Source organism: Pteropus medius, unplaced genomic scaffold, assembly GCF_902729225.1.
Source record: "Pteropus medius unplaced genomic scaffold, Ma_sr-lr_union100, whole genome shotgun sequence".
Taxonomy (NCBI): domain Eukaryota; kingdom Metazoa; phylum Chordata; class Mammalia; order Chiroptera; family Pteropodidae; genus Pteropus; species Pteropus medius.
In genome coordinates, this window is record NW_024352149.1 from 3,122,130 (window position 1) to 3,141,382 (window position 19,253).

General features: G+C 35.0%; 1 protein-coding gene across 2 annotated transcripts in view; it reads left to right on the top strand.

Moving 5' to 3' along the window:
• EPM2A (EPM2A glucan phosphatase, laforin) overlaps positions 1-19,253 on the top strand; it is a 72,478-nt gene that overhangs the window by 23,514 nt on the left and 29,711 nt on the right. Inside the window, exons 2-3 of one of the 2 annotated variants that reach the window (XM_039846972.1) lie at positions 3,823-3,832; positions 7,008-7,181. In XM_039846972.1, coding sequence (XP_039702906.1) covers positions 7,120-7,181 — 62 coding nt within the window. In that variant the 5' untranslated portion in view covers positions 3,823-3,832; positions 7,008-7,119. Of the gene's footprint in view, positions 1-3,822; positions 3,833-7,006; positions 7,182-19,253 lie in introns of both variants that reach the window. The other variant, XM_039846971.1, reaches the window with a different exon arrangement.

Sequence of the window (19,253 nt, forward strand, 5' to 3'; positions counted from 1 at the left end):
TTTGAGATGTTTCCCATTTTGAAATGTGTATGTCATCACGAATCACTAAATGATTTAAATCTTCTGCACTTAAAAAAAATCTGACTTCTTCAAATGGTTAGAGAAATGGTAATTCTGTTCTCTGCTTTTCCAATTTATGAAATCCAGTTGTTTAACAGTGCTTCCTTTAGAATTTGGTAAGTTACATGGTTCTCCTAGGAACTCATATTATGTTGTCGCTTTATCCACTGAAATAAACAGATTTGTTTTTATCTGTTTCCTGCTTTGAATCATACTCATTCATATACTGTTGTGCTTTTTGTTACATATCTAACACATACCCTGTTGTCAGTCACAGCTTGTGACCCACTCCCTCTATCACAAACTCTTTCCCAGTAATTCTAGCTCACACAGGTACAACCATCTACATTTTCAGTTTCCTACATTTGTGTACACACTACAAATCTATCATAGTTTTCTTTCCTTGTAAGCTCATTACTCCTGAAAATACATCTCAATATAGCATTCCAGGCATCATACATTGAAAATGGCATTGAATATGAAGCCTGTTTGCAACTTTGAATAATCTGTTCATGTATCAGTATCTTATCATAGTTTTAAAATTATTTTTATCATTTAGTTTAATTTTATTTAATTCACTAAGTGCTTTGTGTAACCTTTGTTTAATCAACAATGGCCCATTTATTGTGGGAATCATGTTTTAAATTTTATCGGTCCACCTCAGTTTACCACAAGACTGGATATATAACAAGCTCTTAATACGTAGTTATTAACTGGATTAAACTCTAGAATATTTCACATATATGAGCATATTAGTATGATTGGGCTGCTGTAACAAAATAGCATAGACCGGGTAGCTTAAATGACAGGAATTTATTTTCTCATGGTTCTGGAATCCAAAATCCCAGATCAAGGGCCAGCAGATTTGGTTTCTGGTGAGGACTCTTTTCCAAGCTTGCTGATGGCTGCCTTCTTGCTGTGTCTTCACATGGCCTTTTCTCTGTACCTGCCTGGAGAGAGAGAGAGATCTCGGGTGCATCTTCTCATTCTTATAAGAACACCAGTCCAATTGGTTTAAGATCGGACCTTTATGATCTCATTTAACTCTAATTACCTAATTACCTAAAGGCCCTATCACCAAACACAGTACAATTGGGAATTAGAGCTTCAACATGTAAATTTGGGGGGGAACAAAGTTTAGTTCATAATTTGATATTATTAGTATTTTAAGAAAAGAACTATTAAATTTTGCTTTTCCCACATGATTTTTTTCCTATTATATTTCTTCAACCTAGCCGATCTAAGCCATCATTTCACCCTTATCTTTCTCTAATCATGGGAGTTTTTCATTCTAATATTTTTTACTCTGCATGGTTTGGCAGGTGTTAATTAAGTCCCCTTAAAATTCTGAGCTGGAACTGATCAAGGCTCTTCTTGTAGTTTTACCTAAAAGATCCCCTCTGGGGGTCTGACAGAGAGTGAATTCAAGGCTAAGCTTTATTAATAACTCCTGCTGTTCCCCTTTTCTATCACCTTTGAGAGGACCAACATCTCACACCTGACTACTAAACATTTGTCTGAAGGACTTTTGTTGATTATTTCATAGAGTTTGAAGCATATATGAATGGTCTTAAGTCTGATTATTAATGAGAGGTAATGAGGCCATCTCATTATGTACGAAGGGATGAGCCCACTGATAATTCTATGAAGCAATTGTCTTAGGCCGAGTGGCTTATTTTTGACCAAAAGAGCTGACAAGTTTACATGTTCTGTATGGATGAACAGAAAGGATGATGCTTTCGTACCCCACATTTCAACTTACAATTTGCCATAAAAATAGTAATCACCAATAATAATCCGTTTTCTACCTGGAAACACAATCACACACATATACACATATGCATGCACACACATGCATGAAAGCACACACACACATGCACACACATACACACTTGAGCCAGATGTTTGAGTCATTACCATAATTACCCTGTCATGTTTGATATTTTATTTTCGGGCCCTCCAAACTCCAGCCTCCTTAACAAATAATATTATCACATCTATTGCAGGAAAACCTTATTATCTCTAAATCTAATTTTTCTTTTCAGCCTTGCCAAGTGGGCCACTTATTTGTCTTTGTAGTCGTTATTATTATTTTTAATTAAAACCCTTGGAGCTCTTTCCTGAATTTATTGGGTTATTCTCTGTTAGATTTTTCCTAGGAGTTATTTTTAGCTTTAGCACACACACCTTTTTGTGGCTCTGCTTATGTTGCCCTGTTCTACATCAACTCAACATAGGCAAGGAGTTCAGTTTTTAAATAAACTTTCATTCGTGGACCATCTCCTTTCTCTCCACACGAGAAATCTATATGTGAGTATAGTAGGTTACATTGAAGGTTGGATAAGAGAGGGATATTACAGAAGGACGAACAACTTCGAATTAAGTTTTAAAATGCCGTTACCTGCTCTTTGGTGGTCTCGTGACCTGGATGTTTTGATTATCCACTGCACCTTAGTAGCTGGCCAGCTGGATTCTCTCGTCTTTCTTCTTTTTCTCCATCTCACTTTTCCTTCTCAATCTTCACAGTGTTTTCCCCATCCTCTCCATCCTTCATTGCACCCACGTCCCATAGTCTGTGATGCAGGAGAGTTCAGCTGGCTCCATCCCTATTCCCAAACTCAGCAATTTTCTATCTTTGCCTGTTGCAGTTTTTCAAAGTGCTCAGCCTGAACAGGGTCCACCCTCTCAAAGAGGCAGTTGGTTGAACAAAAAGATTTTTTTTTATGTTTTGTTTTGTTTTTAGCATTATAACAATATCAAAATGCCCAAAACTTGGTCATGATTATACCATGTTTGTACAACTTTATGCACCAATAGCTTCTGAGATTATAACAGATGGGGCATGAGAGAGATCCAATTTGGGTGAATTAATGTGTTAAAATTAGAAATTAATGTGTCAGGTTCAGAATTTATGTTCATGTGCTAGAAATAAAAACTGTACAGTAATTACACTCCAAAGAGGATAAATTCAGATAAAATAACCTGAATAATAAGAATTTTAATTTTAAGTAGACTACACTATCCAATAGATATTGCTGTTCAATATAATTTCAAAACTTCTGACTTTATAAAAATAAATTCTTTTTAACTTGAATTTTCAAGCTTATAGGACTATTGTAAATGATACATTAGTTCTGATTTTTTACATTCTGAGGTTCCTTCTCTGGATTTCATTGGCGTTCCAGAAGCAGATCTTTTATTCCTTCAAATTTACTCGCTTTATTTTAACTTACCTAACGTGAGTTTTTTTTTTTTTAATTATTATTCAGTTGGAGATATTTGTGATTCTTGATATAAGTGACTTTCTAGTAGAACTTGGACATTTTGAATATTATATGAGACCCTGAATCTTCTTTATTCCTTCTGTTTTAACTGGATTCCTCTGACACTGCAACAGTAGGAAAGTGGGAGAGCCACCTCATCACCCAGATTCCCCACCAGTCTCCCCTGACAACTGTATGGATTGTACTTCTTATCACTTCCAACGGGGGTGGGAGCTCCAGCTCTCCAGTAGGCCTCCACCGATGTCTCCCTGGCTGAGAGAGATGTCCCTTGTTCCTTCTTCCCACATGACTTCCACTGATGGCAGGGGTGGGAGGGAAGCGAAAGTCCTGACTTTCTCCTAGGTCTCCTCTGACGCATCAGTGGGAAGGGGAGGGTACCTTCTTACTGCTATTTGGGGGTAGAAGTTCCCTTCACTACCTGGCTTCCACGCATTGCCAAGGGCAGTGTTTAAAGTCTCGCCTTCTTTGACACCACCAGCCTGGGAAGGGTGGAAGTCTAGCTTCCTCCCTTGGCCTTTGCTTAAGTAGTGTTGAGCTGGGGTACAGCAATTATCATCTAAAGGTTTTCTGCCTTGCTACGCTGTCCCTTTCTCCTTTGGCTAGAAAGAGCTGACTGTTGGGCTTTCTTTTGTTTCTACTTATTGGTGTTATTTGGTTGCTGGATTTTTCACATCCAAGTCTGGGATATGTAAGGCAAAACAATCAATCAATCAATCAATCAATTAAACAAACAAACAAACAAAAAACAACTTAGGGAACTTACTACTGTGTAGTTCCTTAGTTCCAGTGTCCCTGGGTGGTCTGCCTTCTCCTTGCCTTTCAGAGTCTTCTTATGTTTGTGTTTATATACCAGTTTTTTTTTTAAGTTGTACTTAGTGGGAGGAACAGGGAAAAGTACATTTACTCCATAGTCCCAGATACAAAAGTCCTCAAAAACAAGATTTATTTTATTGCTTATTTTTGCTCTTTCTTTAAAGCCAAAAGACAATGACCAACTCTGTAAAGACACTGGAAAACAATTTGCATAACCCAGATTACTATATATGAAAGACTCCTTTAAAAGTTACTTAAAACATGTATGTGTAAAAGTGAGTAGTTAAAGAAACTAATTCTGGGAATGAAGAATCGTTAGGAAGTTGATGTTATAGAAGGAATTTTTCTTGAACATTATAATTTATATATAGTCAATATCCTCAATAATGATATTTATTTAAGTTGTATCATTTAAATTGTTATGTCTATTGTATTGAACAGTGAGAGCCATAGATATTATTCTTTTATTAAACTAAAAAGTATTACCTACTTTTTGTAACAGATCCAATGAATTCAGAATCGGTTCGAGTAAAATAGTACCCCCATCCCAATTCCATTTTACAGATGTAGCTACTGTTCACGTCTCACATGCATCCATCCAGCTTTTAGTCTGTGTTTACACTTTCAGTCATGCTCTCCCACCTCCTAGTCTTCCTCCCCAGCTCTCTTTCTATGTCCTTTGTAAGCTCATCCTTCTCTATCCAGCTATTAAATGTTGGGATGCTTTCAGACTTGGTTCTAGAATTCTTCTCAATATTGTTTTTTGGGGGAACTCATCTATATCCTTGTTTCAATTGCCCTTTACACTCAGATGATGCATAAATTTATTTTCCTAGGTCAGGTTTCTGGTCTGAGTGTCAAACCAATAATTCGAACTCTCCACTTAATATTTCTTTTTGGATATCCGAATGGCACTCCAAACCCAACATGTCAAGCCAGGCTGATAATCTTCCCTCCCAACCTTTTCCAGATTTTGCATCTCAGTAAATAAAACCACTATATATTGAGTTATATTTGCTAGAAACTTACTGATTTCCTTTTTCCTTCACTTCCCATTTCTAATGAATCGCCGAGTTGTGTGGCTTTTACCTACTTAATCTGCCCACTTCTTTCCATTTTTACCTCAAAGCTTTCATCATCTCCTACGTGGGCTAATGCCGTGGATTCCTAAATGGACTTTCTGCTTCTAATCTCATTGTGCTTGACTTAATTTTTCACTCTGTAACCACAGAGATTTTTTCAAAATACAAATTTGGTCATTCCACCTGCCTGTTTAAAATATTTCAATTTTTTTCTATTGTTCTTATAGTAAATACCTAAATCCTTAACATGACTTAGCATAGTGCTCAAATATATATATATATATGTATAGTTGACTCTCAAATATTATGTGAAAGAATATATATATATGACGAACTTATATAGTTCACAATTTTTGCTATTAAAATAGTATTGCCACACACATACATATATATCTGTATGTATCTTTGTTCTTGTTAATATTTCTGTTAAGTATATTTCTAGAAGTGGGATTGTGTTTTCATCTATTAAATATTAAGGTTAATAGAGCAGTTGGTGTAGTGCCTTCTAGCTATCAAGAGAAAAAGAGGAATCCTATCTAAGAAGATCAGTGATGATTTATTAAGGAAGCCATCCTGTGCCTTCTAGCTAATTGAAGGGAATTATATTCTTAAAGAATTGCCCAATTACTTAAGGATTTTTTTTTAAATAAAAAACTTTATTATGGTGACATTGGTTAACAAAATCCAGAAAGTTTCAGGTGTACAATTTAACACAAAGGCATATACATATTGCATTATGTAGGATTTTTTTTGAGACTTTACACCAAATAACTTCAGATTAAATATTTTGTAAGACAGATCAAGAAACAAATGAGTCGAATTTTATATTTATAACAAATGTGACATTTCTATTTTTATTTTGCTTATTTTTTTTTATTAATGACAACTTATAGAAGTGAGGTAGTTTAAGGAAAAGAATAATTTGAAATGGGATTGGTGACAAGATGAGCTAATAAAAATAACATATGATTTACAATTTTCATAGACGTAAAGGATCTGCTTGCTAGTGTAGTTGATACCGGGCAGGTAGTGTTTTCAGAAACATATTCTTCTGTCTCTGCCTCTTTTGCTCTACTCCCTGGAAGGAGGATGGTGTGTGTGATGCTTGTGAAATAGGCAGAAAGCAGCATGAAGGTAGCAGATGCCTGAATGGTGGGCAACTACTAGCTCTGCACTTACTAGTTTTGTGATCTTGGGCAAGCTAGTTAATCTGTGATACTTAGTTTCCTCATCTGAAAGCAATACTAACTACTGATTTACATGCAAACTAGATTGGATGTGATAATTTGTTTTATTATATATTAATGTATTTATTTGAAAATTTATTTATTGTTCGAGCTGATACTAAAACACTTTATTGCTGATTTTAGTCATGAATTTGCATACCAGAAAATCAGAAGTGTGTGTGTGATACGTGGATGTTAATGGTTTTAAGAGCCTTTTTCGGCAGCTATTAGGATGCAAAATAATTCTCAAGAGGCTCTAAGGCACTGAGAAGTACCATGAAATTCTGAAAAAGTTAATATGCTTTTGGAAAGATCCATGTACTCAAAGGGAACACAGAACTCTATGACATCCATAGCTAACTTTTTACAAATTTCTACTGTTTTTCCTCTCCTTCTAATCTATTTATTTATACTAAAATGTGCAGATTAAGCAGCTTTGTATTTATTTTCATCTTACTACTAATTTTATGTCAGTTACTTTGTGGCTGTTTAAGCAAAACATTGATTTGATTGCTCTGTTTGTCATTTCTTCTTGTTTTAGGCAATGGGCCTCACCACGACCGTTGCTGTACTTATAATGAAAACAACTTGGTGGATGGTGTTTATTGTCTCCCAATAGGACACTGGATCGAGGCCACTGGGCACACCGACGAGATGAAGCACACAACAGACTTCTATTTTAATATTGCAGGCCACCAAGCCATGCATTATTCAAGGTAAAAATAGTGCCATGTTTATAAGTGTAGAAATAGGACAAGAGGTAGCATTAGGACAATGGCAAGTATTTACTATGTTCAAAACTGCAGTGTTTTCCTTCAGAGGGGTTTTAAGGTCTTCAGTTCTTTAAGGAGATAAATTACAGTGAATCACTGTGTGAGCTTTTCTGGTTCTAGATGTGAAGGATCCTTCATATAGAATTCTTTCTTTAAATACATACCCTGGCATACCAGACAGTAGTTAACCAATCTTTGTACTTAGTGGATTAAAAATAAAAACTGGATGCAAATATCCTATGTTGGTATTTGTATCTTTTCTCATACTGAGCAAAAGTGAAACAAAAAGGTGTCTCTTTATAAAATCTTATTTAAATAAACATGGGCAAAAATCTAGACATAAGTAGATTGGATGTGATCATTCACTCTATAATTCATTTTTATTTGTGTTTGTTTAATTATTATGTGAACAATATAAGCCCTACTGAAAATTTAAACACAAGAAGATGCTAAATGAAAAGTAAAGTTCACTATTCTTTCCTTTATTCCCACTCATCAGACATAACTATATTTATTTTTCTGGAGGTTAAATCTAGGTCTTAAATAATATACATATATTTTGTTAATGTATTAATCCAAAAATAGCTATTGACTCCTCTCTATGACATGAAAAATTTAGCTCACTTATACTTGTCCTCTCTCTCCATTCTCAGTCCCTACCAGGCTCATTAAAAAATATATTTTTTGTTATTTAAAAATTTTATTTTTTGACCCATAAGTTTTTGTCAGTGACTCTTGATTTCCTACTGCATAAGATCAAAGATTTATTGCTCCTGTATTTTCCTCCATATCTACTTCCACCTGTTAACTCCTATTTTTCATTACTTTCACATTTTCAAGGTTTACAGAATTTACATTTAATTTAGTAAATAGAAATTGGTCTTTCACACTTTGATGATTTCAAATTTCAAACCAATATCCAACATATAAAATATTATATATATTATTTACTCTGGAACATTCAGTGTTTGTACCATAGACAAAGAGATGCATTCTCATGTTCTTAAAAACTGTATTGTTTTGAATGAGAGGGAATTAATACTAATAGGGTTGTGATGGTAGGAGAGAGAGAGAATGCAACTTCATCATCGTGTCAGGGAATCAATGTTTTCTTGGGTCTTCCTATAAATTCACACTAGATGTTGGTCTTGCAGATGGGTGGGAGGCAAAGCATGAGGAACAGATAAGCATGACTCATGGTTTTATGGTCCGGGCAACTGGATTAATGGTGTTACCATTTACTGAGATGAGGACTAAGAGATGAGCAAGTTGGCGTAGGGGTTGAGATAAAAATTTCATTTTAGACAAGTTACAATTGAAATGCATGTTAGAGTGTGGAAAAGAAATCAATATGATGTGTGAAGTTTTGGGGAGTGGTTGAAAATGGAGAGAGAAAATAGGTGACATTCAAAGTGATGAATCTAGGTGAGATCATTTAGCAATTGAGTGCAATATAGAAAAGAAGTGAAAATACCACAATTTAGAGATTTAAGAGAAGAGGATCCAGAGAAAATATCTCTGAGAAGGAGTATCCATTCAGATGCTCTGACACTTAATAGGGATATGTATGGGCTATTTTTCATTTATCCTGAACCGCATTTACGGTACCTTTTTTTGTGAAAAGTCATGTCCTAGGCCGAAGGGCTTTGTTCTACTGTTTGACTGTTTCTTCCCCTTCATTGTCTTTGTTTTGTCGATAAAGACGCTCCTTATATGGATGTTGGATTTTATGGATCTATATCCTATTCTAGACTTTTGAAAAACAATTTTCAGCTACTGGTTTTATTGCTTTACATTTTGTGATTACTTCATTTTTTTTTCCAACTCAAATAATTTTTTCTCTAATTTTTGGTAATTGTTTTCTTAATTTTCATGGACTCTGACTTATTCTATTATTCTGTATTTGCATATTATTTTGTTTACTATGCAAAAGAATATTTTGTATTTTATATTATTTAATATTTATAAATTAAATATTTAATCAATGATTTTATCAATTATTAAATATTATTTTATATTTTAATATTAAATATTGACTATTTAAATATTAGATATTCTTTCATCGTTTTTAGAATACTATGGAGAATTATTGAAAAATTCTCACTTCTTACAGAACAACCTAGTTTCCTCCTGGATTAGTTGTTTTCTGCTCATTTGATCTTTCTCTTTTGTGATGTTAGTTTTTAAAATAACTGGTAATTCTTAGTTGTTTACATTTGTTAGATGAAAGAGCAGGTTAATTATTAAATGTGGCTGGCATGAGTTTCCTCTGCCATTACTAGCTTCTATACCTATGAGAGTGTTGGTGTAAGCTGTGTGCAAATGAGCAGGCATGTCTCCCTGTGTGGACTGGAAGCAGACAATCAGTTTGGCCATTCCTGCCACTACCCCGCCTCTTCCCGCCCGCCACCGCCCCCCCCCCCCCCCGCCCCGACCCCAAATGAAAAGAGGAGGACCTGTGTGGGCACCTTCTTACTTAGACAGCCTTTGCTTCTCAAGTAAATGTTTCAATTTTTAAAGACTTTAGTGCATAGAGACTGTAATTTCTGTATCTTGAAAAAGGCTTGTTGCCAATTAAACACTTTTCAAGAGACATAAATTAGACTTTATAAACATCACACTTATACTGTTTTGAAAATGTTACAGTTCAAAAAATGAAAAATCATGCTTAAACTTTCCAGTTCCTTTGACTTCTAAAGAAAAGGTATACAATAATTTTCAAAACTTGAAATTATTTTAAACACTGTAGAATAATAATTTTGCACATTTTAAAATACTGTTTTATCTAGCACATTTTCCAAAATGAATGAAATTAATCACTTTGGAGAGAATAAGGGACTTGGATACCAGCCCAGCTCTCTCATTTATTGTTGGATAACCTTGGGACAATCCTATAACGGTTCTAGATTTCAGTTTCCTGCTTTGCAAAGTGAGCTGGTTGAACTAGATGACTACTAAAGTCAGTTCTGGGAATAAGCAAAGGTAAAAGTTAATTTAAAAAAAAATTAGGCTTATGTGACATTTTGCTAATATGTTATTTTGGCCTAATAGTGACTACACATCATATCAGCTTCCCTAGTTTCAAATCCGGGGACCAATGTCTGCAATCTAGCTCTGCCTCTAGATAGTACTTTGTAGCTTAGGATGTACATTCAGTCCAACTTTACAGAAGCTGTATTTGAAATACACATATTACAGTCAGTATACAAATAATCTTTAATATGTATGTATATGCTTCTTATATAATGATATTTTTAGGTTGCTCATATTTATAATCAAATTTTAACCAGAAATTTCTTTTGGAGTAAATAGAGAATAGCCATAAAATTCTGTGTGCAATAGCACCAAATTATATTGCCCCGAATCCCTCCCCCCATACATCACAATCAAGAAGTTGTTGGCCAAAGGAAGAATCTGCTTTCAATTGGTAATTACGTCTGATTGAATGAGATTTTTCTAATAGTTAAAACCAAGACCATAACTGTTCCTGTTAGTGTAGGCAGGAAAGGAAAACACCAGGGTCCTTCTTGTTGAGTGCTTCTGATTGGCCAATGATTTTTATTGAGTATTAACTGACTGTGTGAGATTCCTTAAAGATTTCCTTTCCCTATATAAATAATGCAGTTTTTATAAGGTCAAGGTAATCGATGGATATCCTCTTTTCTTTATGATTAAAATACATATTTTTATATGAAACATTTAAATATATTAAATAAAATCAATTACATATTTCACATTATACATAATTATATTGAAATGATTAATTTTCAACATCACATCAAAAAGATTAGTGATATTAACATTCTAATAGTAGTAATATGAACTAATACAATCACACCCTTTAATTATTGTTTCTTAGGAGTCACTTAAAACATCTGCTAAAGTTCGTGGGAAAAACAGTTTTTGCTGATAGTACTGCTGTAGAATCAGTACAGTTATAAAGGAAGCAGTTGGGTTCTGTGCTGCCTTTATATTATCAACAGCATTATTATTTAAATTATGATTAAATTACCTTGGTCACTGGTGAACGAGAGAGAAGCTTGATTGAAGGATAATGTTTGATTGTCAGATCTCAGGTTGTGTCAATAAGAATGGTAGTAAGAAAGAGGAAATAGTCTATCATATAAACTATCATATAAAATAGTCTATCATATAAGCAAATTGGATTTCTCTGTCATTATGTGGGTATAATATGGCAATTTTACTATAAAAATACTGATGTTTACTACAAAAGAAAGCAGAGAAATGAGGAAATATAGGGTGGGGGAAGGTAATTTATAAAAGATGGACACCGTTACAGAATGGAAATGTTAATGAAAATGATCCTATAGAGTTGAGGAAAATTAATGAGAAACAGAAAAAAGAAGAGTTGTAGGAACAAAATCTTTGTGTAAGCAAGAATGAACTGAAACCAGGAGAACAAATGGTTCATCCACGGTCGTGGGAGGAAGGCAGGGTATTTGGGTATAGATGCAGGTAGGTTGGTGTAGTAGTGAGCCATGTGGAAGTCCGGTTTTTGCTTGCTCTATTTCCCAGTGAAATAGGAAGCAAGATCATCAGATGAGAGTAAGAAGAGAGAGAAGTTTTAGGTTTGAATGAGATAAATTGATGAGGTAACTAATGGAATATAAATATACTGACTCATGAATTTTAATTTTTATTTGACTCTCCCAATTTCAATATTATAGTGGCCAGGACAACCAAAGAAGGGTTATTCTCTCATATTAAATTAATACTGAAGACGGAGTAATTTTGACAAGCTGGATAGCCTTTTTCTACAGCTTACTGTGTGACTCTAGTCAGATCAGAACAAAGTCTAGGTAACATGCTCAAATGGAATCTTGGTAGGTTAAGAATTATATATCATGTTTTTCTAGTTACTATGGTGGAAGATGCACTTCAGGAAGACCCAAGTAGATCTATTTATATGAGTCAGGGAATGCTTCTATCTTGTTTTCAGAGGGTTGTTCTATGTCTATCACTTTGCTGGTCATCGACTGTGACCATTTAAGTTGGTTTAAGAGGCCTAATTTCTTAGATCATAGCTTTGTCTTTGCCTGAATAGAATGGAGGGATTATCAAACCCATGTGGAAGAGATCAATTAGGAAACTAGTTAAAATGCGTATGTTCCTTACTATATATGAGAATCAGTTTTGCTGTTGACTATTTCTATTTCATAAGGGCTCTATTATGACTTTCCTGTTCATAGATTTGGTTTCAAAAAGCAATGTCTTTATTTTCATGCTTCGATAAGTTATAAAATGTCTTTCTCATTCTTCTTTTACTGTCTTTTTAATTTTTCTCTTTGAATGTCATGTAGACTTTAGTTCCTGATAAGTAAATCAGTAGTGTTGAAAATATTAACTTGATTAGTATGCGTAAACATTAGTCTGTAAAAATACTGGGTGTATCAAAACACACAAACACACAGAAACACACACACACACACAGATCACATCTACTTGTCTAGCCTCTCCATTTTATAATAAAAGGATTGTTTGCCACCCACAGGCCACACGATATGTTTGGCAGGGTGGTAGGGCAGGACTCTAGGATATGGGAGTAGATTGTAGATGTTGCGCAAGGATTATATTGGGCAAGTAACCAGGATATTGCTTTATAACTCTCAGCTACTTCTATGAGAGAAGCAGAATCTTACACAGCATCTCCTCATGTTATAGAGAAGCAGAATGGGGAAGCAAAGCTACCAAGATTCTGCTCTCAGGTCGTAACAACTGATAAGGACAAGAGCTGCCATTCCCAGGTTCTCTGACACGTGCCTCTATTTTCTTCTCATAGGACGGGCCTCCATTTTCTTGTACCAGAGTGTTCTACCATCAGCTTCTAATCAAAACACAGTCTGGACACAAACAAATGACAAAAATCCTACTATTTCCACTAATCAAATTTTAAAGTTTGTGTATCCATGTAGGTCTAGATAAGTTAACTATGAGATGGACCAGAAACCTTTATCTCTCTCTTAGAACTTCATGCCATTTTTTGAAAAGTGGTATCTATTTAGGCTTTTGCCTCATAGTTTAACTTGCCTGATTATCTATCCCACCTTATAATCTTGAACTATCGTATTGATTGTCTCACTTCCCCTTTCCTTAGATTGCAGATCCTGTCGAAGCACCCCTTTCTTTCATGAGGTTCCCCTGCCGGCTGTTTTGCTTTTCTGAGACAATTATTATTAATCTTCTTAATTTAGTTGCTGGCATTTCCATTGTTACACCCTGTCCTCAAACATTTTATTACATTCGCCGTTATGAATAGGCATATTGATCTTAGAAGAAGGCATTTTATGAGAGGGTCTTTCAGTAGAAACCACATCGCGTTGTTTTTCTAGTGCTCTCCAGCTTAATTACACTAGGTGGGACTCCTCGCGATGTTTTATGGAAATTTAATGTATGAAGTCCCAAAGCTCAGAGACATATTTGCATTAAGTAGGAAGTCAGTAGAGAATTTATGTAAATGGTGACTTCCCCAAAGACTTAAAAGTTATTTCCAGACCTTTTTTTTTTTGATCTTGTTTTAAAAGGGAAGAGAAACTTGAAATCTAATACTAAAATTATTAATTAATAGGTGCCTCTATGGCTTAGTTGGTTAATGTGCCTGTCTCATAAAATTAATGATCTATCATGAAAGTTAAGCGTCTCAGAAATGATAAATTCATGAGAAGTATGATCAATTTGTAATAAGCAAGAATACGTTTATACAAATTATTGGGAACCATTTTGTTGTCCACAGTGAAATATATCTATATCTATAAAGCTATTTGTATGATTACAGTTAGTTCTTAGTTACATCTTAGAAACGTTAGAAAGGGAAAAAAAGGAGGAAAGACAGAAGAAAGTGGGAAGAATGAAGAAACATTGACTCCTTTTCCGGACTTGGCCAGTTTTTGTTCAGCTATTCTATGATAGAAGGTGGTAACGTGGATTATTTTTTTAATCCCATTTCCTTCTGAAGCATGCTCTGCCCCTTGAAAGCTCACTCTGAATAATTTGTTGTTTCTGATGTTACCTGACGGGTGGAAATAGGGCCTCTTGTGTGTCTCACTGCTTATGGCCATGAAGAAGAATTTTTATTCCTTCAGATCTTTTCTGAGAAAACAAAGCCCAGGGATGCAGTGAAAGTGAAAGAGGTATTTTGAGAAAGATCAGCAATGCATTGATCCTCAGCTAGCATAACATCTGTTTACAGTTGATGGGGCTTCAATAGCTGTCCTTTAATTCAGGATATTTGAACCGGATATTGTTAATTAAGTCAAGGCAAAGGAAAAAGGATGAGACAAATCTTATCATAGAAACTGGAAATATGTGTAATTAATTGATTACAGAAATACATTTGAACGCCAGAATGCCAAGTTTCAAAACACACGTTTTTATAAGATTGATATTATTTCCTACTTAAAAAAAAACTAAAAACTTAATTTAGAAGTTATGTATCATTTTGATTATATACCATGTGCCCAGTACCGTGTTAGATACTGTTAAACTTTTTCAACTTAAACAACAATAAAATTAAATGGTATTTCTTTATGTCACAAAGTGTCCTTCACTTTGTGAAAAGATTCCCACATTCAGATGACTACACATTCCTGGAGTAAGCTGAGCTGCGGCAGCGTCTCTCCCGGCCTGAATTACTAACATCTGAGGAACGTTTCTGTCCTCGCCACTGCTACTGTGACTAGAGAAAATTAAGAATAGGAGGGGAAAAAAGCCTTCAAAACTGTGAACAGTAATTAACCTGCTAATTCACATTTCATAATGAGTCATGAGAAGTTTAAACCCTGGAATCACTAAGTGCAGATTGCAGGATGACATGTATAAAACTTTACCTACGAATGAGCGTTTGTCAGATTTTGCCCTTATCCTTCGCCACCTTTTCTATTTTTCTATCTTTTTCTATATTTCCAGGCTACTTCTCTCTCTGACCCCTTTTGTTTCTGTCTTACCTTCCCTCAGATTTTTCTTGTCTCCTTTTTCCAATCTTAATGTCCTTCCCCTGCGAACCCTTCTTTATTTTCTGCTCAACACTTTATTGTCTGGCCACAATATGAGATTGAAGTGCATATTTAAAAACATATTTGAAACATTTTGTACTTTCTGTTCTTAACATGGTCATCAGGTACCTTTGGTCTGTGTTCAGCCCATCCGTTGAGTCATTTTTGAGCACCTACTTTTTGCCAGAAACTAGATACTGGGGGTACAAAGTGAAACATGAATTAGTGTCTCTTCTTCATAAGCTAATGGTCCCACCGTAGAGACAAATAAAATATGTATCACTATGATGATCTTAATCCAATTAAATTACTTTTTACTTCTCTGTGATATTTCAACTTATTTTAAGTGAACTTAAGTGATTTAAGGTCTTGAATTCTTGTTGAAATTTCTCTCTGTTTAAAATATGACTTTGCTTACCAAAATTTAGTTATTTAATTTTCAGGAGCAATTTTTTTTTTTTTAATAAAAGGAGAAAGTATGGTACTTAAAATTTTATAAAGTAAGAAAATGAATAAAAGTTTTATTTACCTCACATTCTTGTTTTCTTATCCTGCTAAAATCTTTTCAATAATTATACTATGGAAGTATAAAGTTTCAATAATTATACTAAGGAAGAGAAAACCTTCTGGGTAAAGTACAATTCTGTTTTTAAAACTGTGCTTTACATCTTCGTCATTATTAAAAAACAAGATTTCATAGAGGGTTGGGTTCAGGACTCTTGCCTGGCACAAGTCCAGGGCATGTGATTCACAGAGCAATTTACATGACCCCCTCCCTCACCCCACTTATTCCGTACAGTGCAAAGCCTGTCTTGCTCTAGGTGGGGAGTCTGGTTAAGTAATAATTTTAGACAACATACAGAAATCTATTTGGTGGGCATTATAATCTTCTGGATTGACATACGCTTAAAAACTTTATAGTAGAATTTTGACCCAAGACATAGAAGGTTCTAAGAAGTTACCTACAGTAACTATTTTTAGTTTGTAAGTTAAGTGACTGATATTCCATCTCATCTCCTTTGGGACTCTGAGTGAGTTAAGGCCTCTTAGGCTTTTCTTCCTCAAGCATATTTGACTTCACAGTGATGAGGTTAGAACATGCTACCCCAAAATATGGCACCTTGGAACGTTAAGCGAGGGAATTTGAGAAACAGCATGTACAGGAAGGGCTTTTCGACTTTCCCCTCCAGCAGGTGTTATGGCGCGAACGATTCTGAGACCCACGGAGCCAATTGAGATTAATTATGAGCCTTTATTAGCCGGCCGGCGACTGACTCTCTACCACGCAGGGCTAGAGGAGATCAGCCCTGAGCTTTCAGAGCAGGCCGCTGATAAAGCTCAAGACCATATCCTGGTGGTCTCTTGAACAAGCCAGCAGATTACAGAAGTGGAAGTTGGCTGTTAGCATATCTTTGCCCGGAACAACACCCTTAATTAACAAGTAAATGGATTACAGAAGCAGACATTGGCCATCTACATATTTTATACAATACACTTCCTAAACCACACACAAGCAAGTAGGACAACTTCTGATATCTAAAGATATTTCTTCCCTGTAGCTGACTTAGCTAGTTTGCTCACTTGAAAATTTTCCACCCTTAACACAGGTAATAAGAGCCTCGTGTCACAGATGCTCTCCCTCTACTCGAAGGACATGAGCAGCCTTTCTCTGGAGACTGAGGGGAGCGCAAGTGCACAGGCCTCGATGAGTTTCTCTGTTTTCTGCCCCTGGTTCACACCCTTTTGTCTTCCCACGTATTCCCACTGATTTCCCACCCATCCTCACACTTGCTATAAAAACGTTCAGGTTTAACCACTCCTTCAGGTCCGCATTTCCTTACGAAGCCCCCATGCCATGCAAACATATATTAAATAAATATATATTAATGTAAGATAAAGTCATATGCCCTGCTTTTGTTAATCTGTCTTTCATTAGACTAATGTGCAGAGGCCCAGCTGGAGAGCCTAGACAGGTAGGAGGTATAACTATTTTCCCCCTGCCCCCACCCACTCCAGTCTGAAAAATCTGTCTGGCATTTGTATAAGGAAAGTATCTAAGCCTAGAAACAAGTATTTCTAAACACAATGGGAAAATGGACAGTAAAAAAATTATACAAAGGCTTTGAATCCATTGCAAAATTAAGAGTTGGTATTAATTTCATTAAAAATCAAAACCATTGGATTTTGAATTTAGAAAACTGTTGTGGCTTCTAACTCCTTTAACTTATACAGGTCAAAATAGATTTTTCTACATATTTAGGTTTTTGAAATAGTATTATAATGTATATGTCATCCCAAAGTAGATTTTTATTGCTTAATTATGAATGGAATTTTAATGAAAACAACATAACTTTCATCTGGAATTCAGTGTACTATGCCATTATAGAATAAGACTGAAATCTTTTAGTTGTACTTTAAATAAAAAGAAGTGAAAGGCATCTGCTGAGATTTCTGTTTTTAGAAATAAAAATAAGAAACAAGTAACTCTCTGAAACTCTCTGAGAGTTCTAGCAATTGTAATAAAGAGAAATCATGAGTGCGGGAGCAGAAGTCATCTACTGTGTTGTAAACAGTGAATCCAAACTGCAGATCTTCATTAAAAATGAGCCTGTAAATTTAAAAATGCTATAAAGTGCAAAACAGGTCAGTCATTTAATGGAACATATCTATAAATAAAATTCAAAATAAAGAGAGGGTAAAATATGACTTCACATTTGGAAAGATGCAGATAGTATTTAATATCCAACTTTGGCTTAAAGTATCTCATCTCATTGACTAATTTCTTCAACTTATTTAAAGATGTTTCTCCTGGGCTCCTTTCTTACTAATGCAAAAAGCTTTCCTGAGGGAAAATCAAAATAGTAAGCGTAGAATGCACAAAAAGGTAGCTAGTGCACTGAGGAAAATTAGGGAAATGAAGTTTTATTCCAGAGAGTTGAAGAAACAAACAGACTTATGGTCTACTAAGCTGACGGAATTTGGTTTTATCCACTTAGGACATAGTCGAAGGGCAGCCCAGGAAGATGCATCACTTGAGTGCCTGTGTGTCAGTCAGTCCAGCAGACTCTGGGGACAGAGATTGTAAATCTTCTGCTGTTTTAAAAGTGAAATGACAGTCTTGATTAGAGTATGAAATTGGTCCTCAAAACGAACTTGAAAATCTTAACAAAAGGCTCCTCCATGATGCTAGACTTCTAATAAATACCTGTCCTGTAGCAGCTTCAGACCTCAACTGACCAAACAAGTTCTTACAAAAATGCTACTTATATTGCAAGTCAGATATCTGATTATCGATCAAGTGCTTAAGAGAAGTCAGCATAGAAGGAGAAGGAGTAAAGGAAGAAAGGGAGTAGGGAAGAATGTAAATGAGAAAAAGCAAAGTTCAGGAAGAAAAACTAAGTACAACCTAATGATGAGAATAAATCTTGTCAGACAGGAAGCATAGCTTACATAAAAAATTATACATGCCTCAAAAAAAATCAGAAGAATTCAATTTCTCAAATTAAAAAAAAATGATGGAGAATTTCTTTTGTATATTGTAGTTTCTTACTCTTTTAATTTTATTGTTGATTCTAAACCTATTGCAGCCATTCTCTAAAACAAGTCCACCTTATTTTATTAGTGAACAGTGAAAAAAATTCTAGCATTTCCTAAAAAAAAAAAGTTAATAAACATAAGGACCAAAAGAATATTTTGCCCTTAGCAGTACAACATTGAATTGAGACCATTTTTATCTATAAGATTGGGCAAATTTCATGCTGCCAGGCTGTGAAAGGAGCGTCAAAGAGCCTCGTAGAGCAGGGATTTTTTTTTTTTTTAAGTCTTTATACACTGTGCATGGCATTCTGCGAGTAAGAGCATAAATAGTTATAATGGGTCAAGAAATTATCTCATCCAGCTACATACAACTTCTTTGGCAATAGCACTATAACAACGTCAACTGTTTTCCACGATGTTGACATCGTGTCATCATGCTGACATATCTGGAAATTGATCAAGCCCCCTC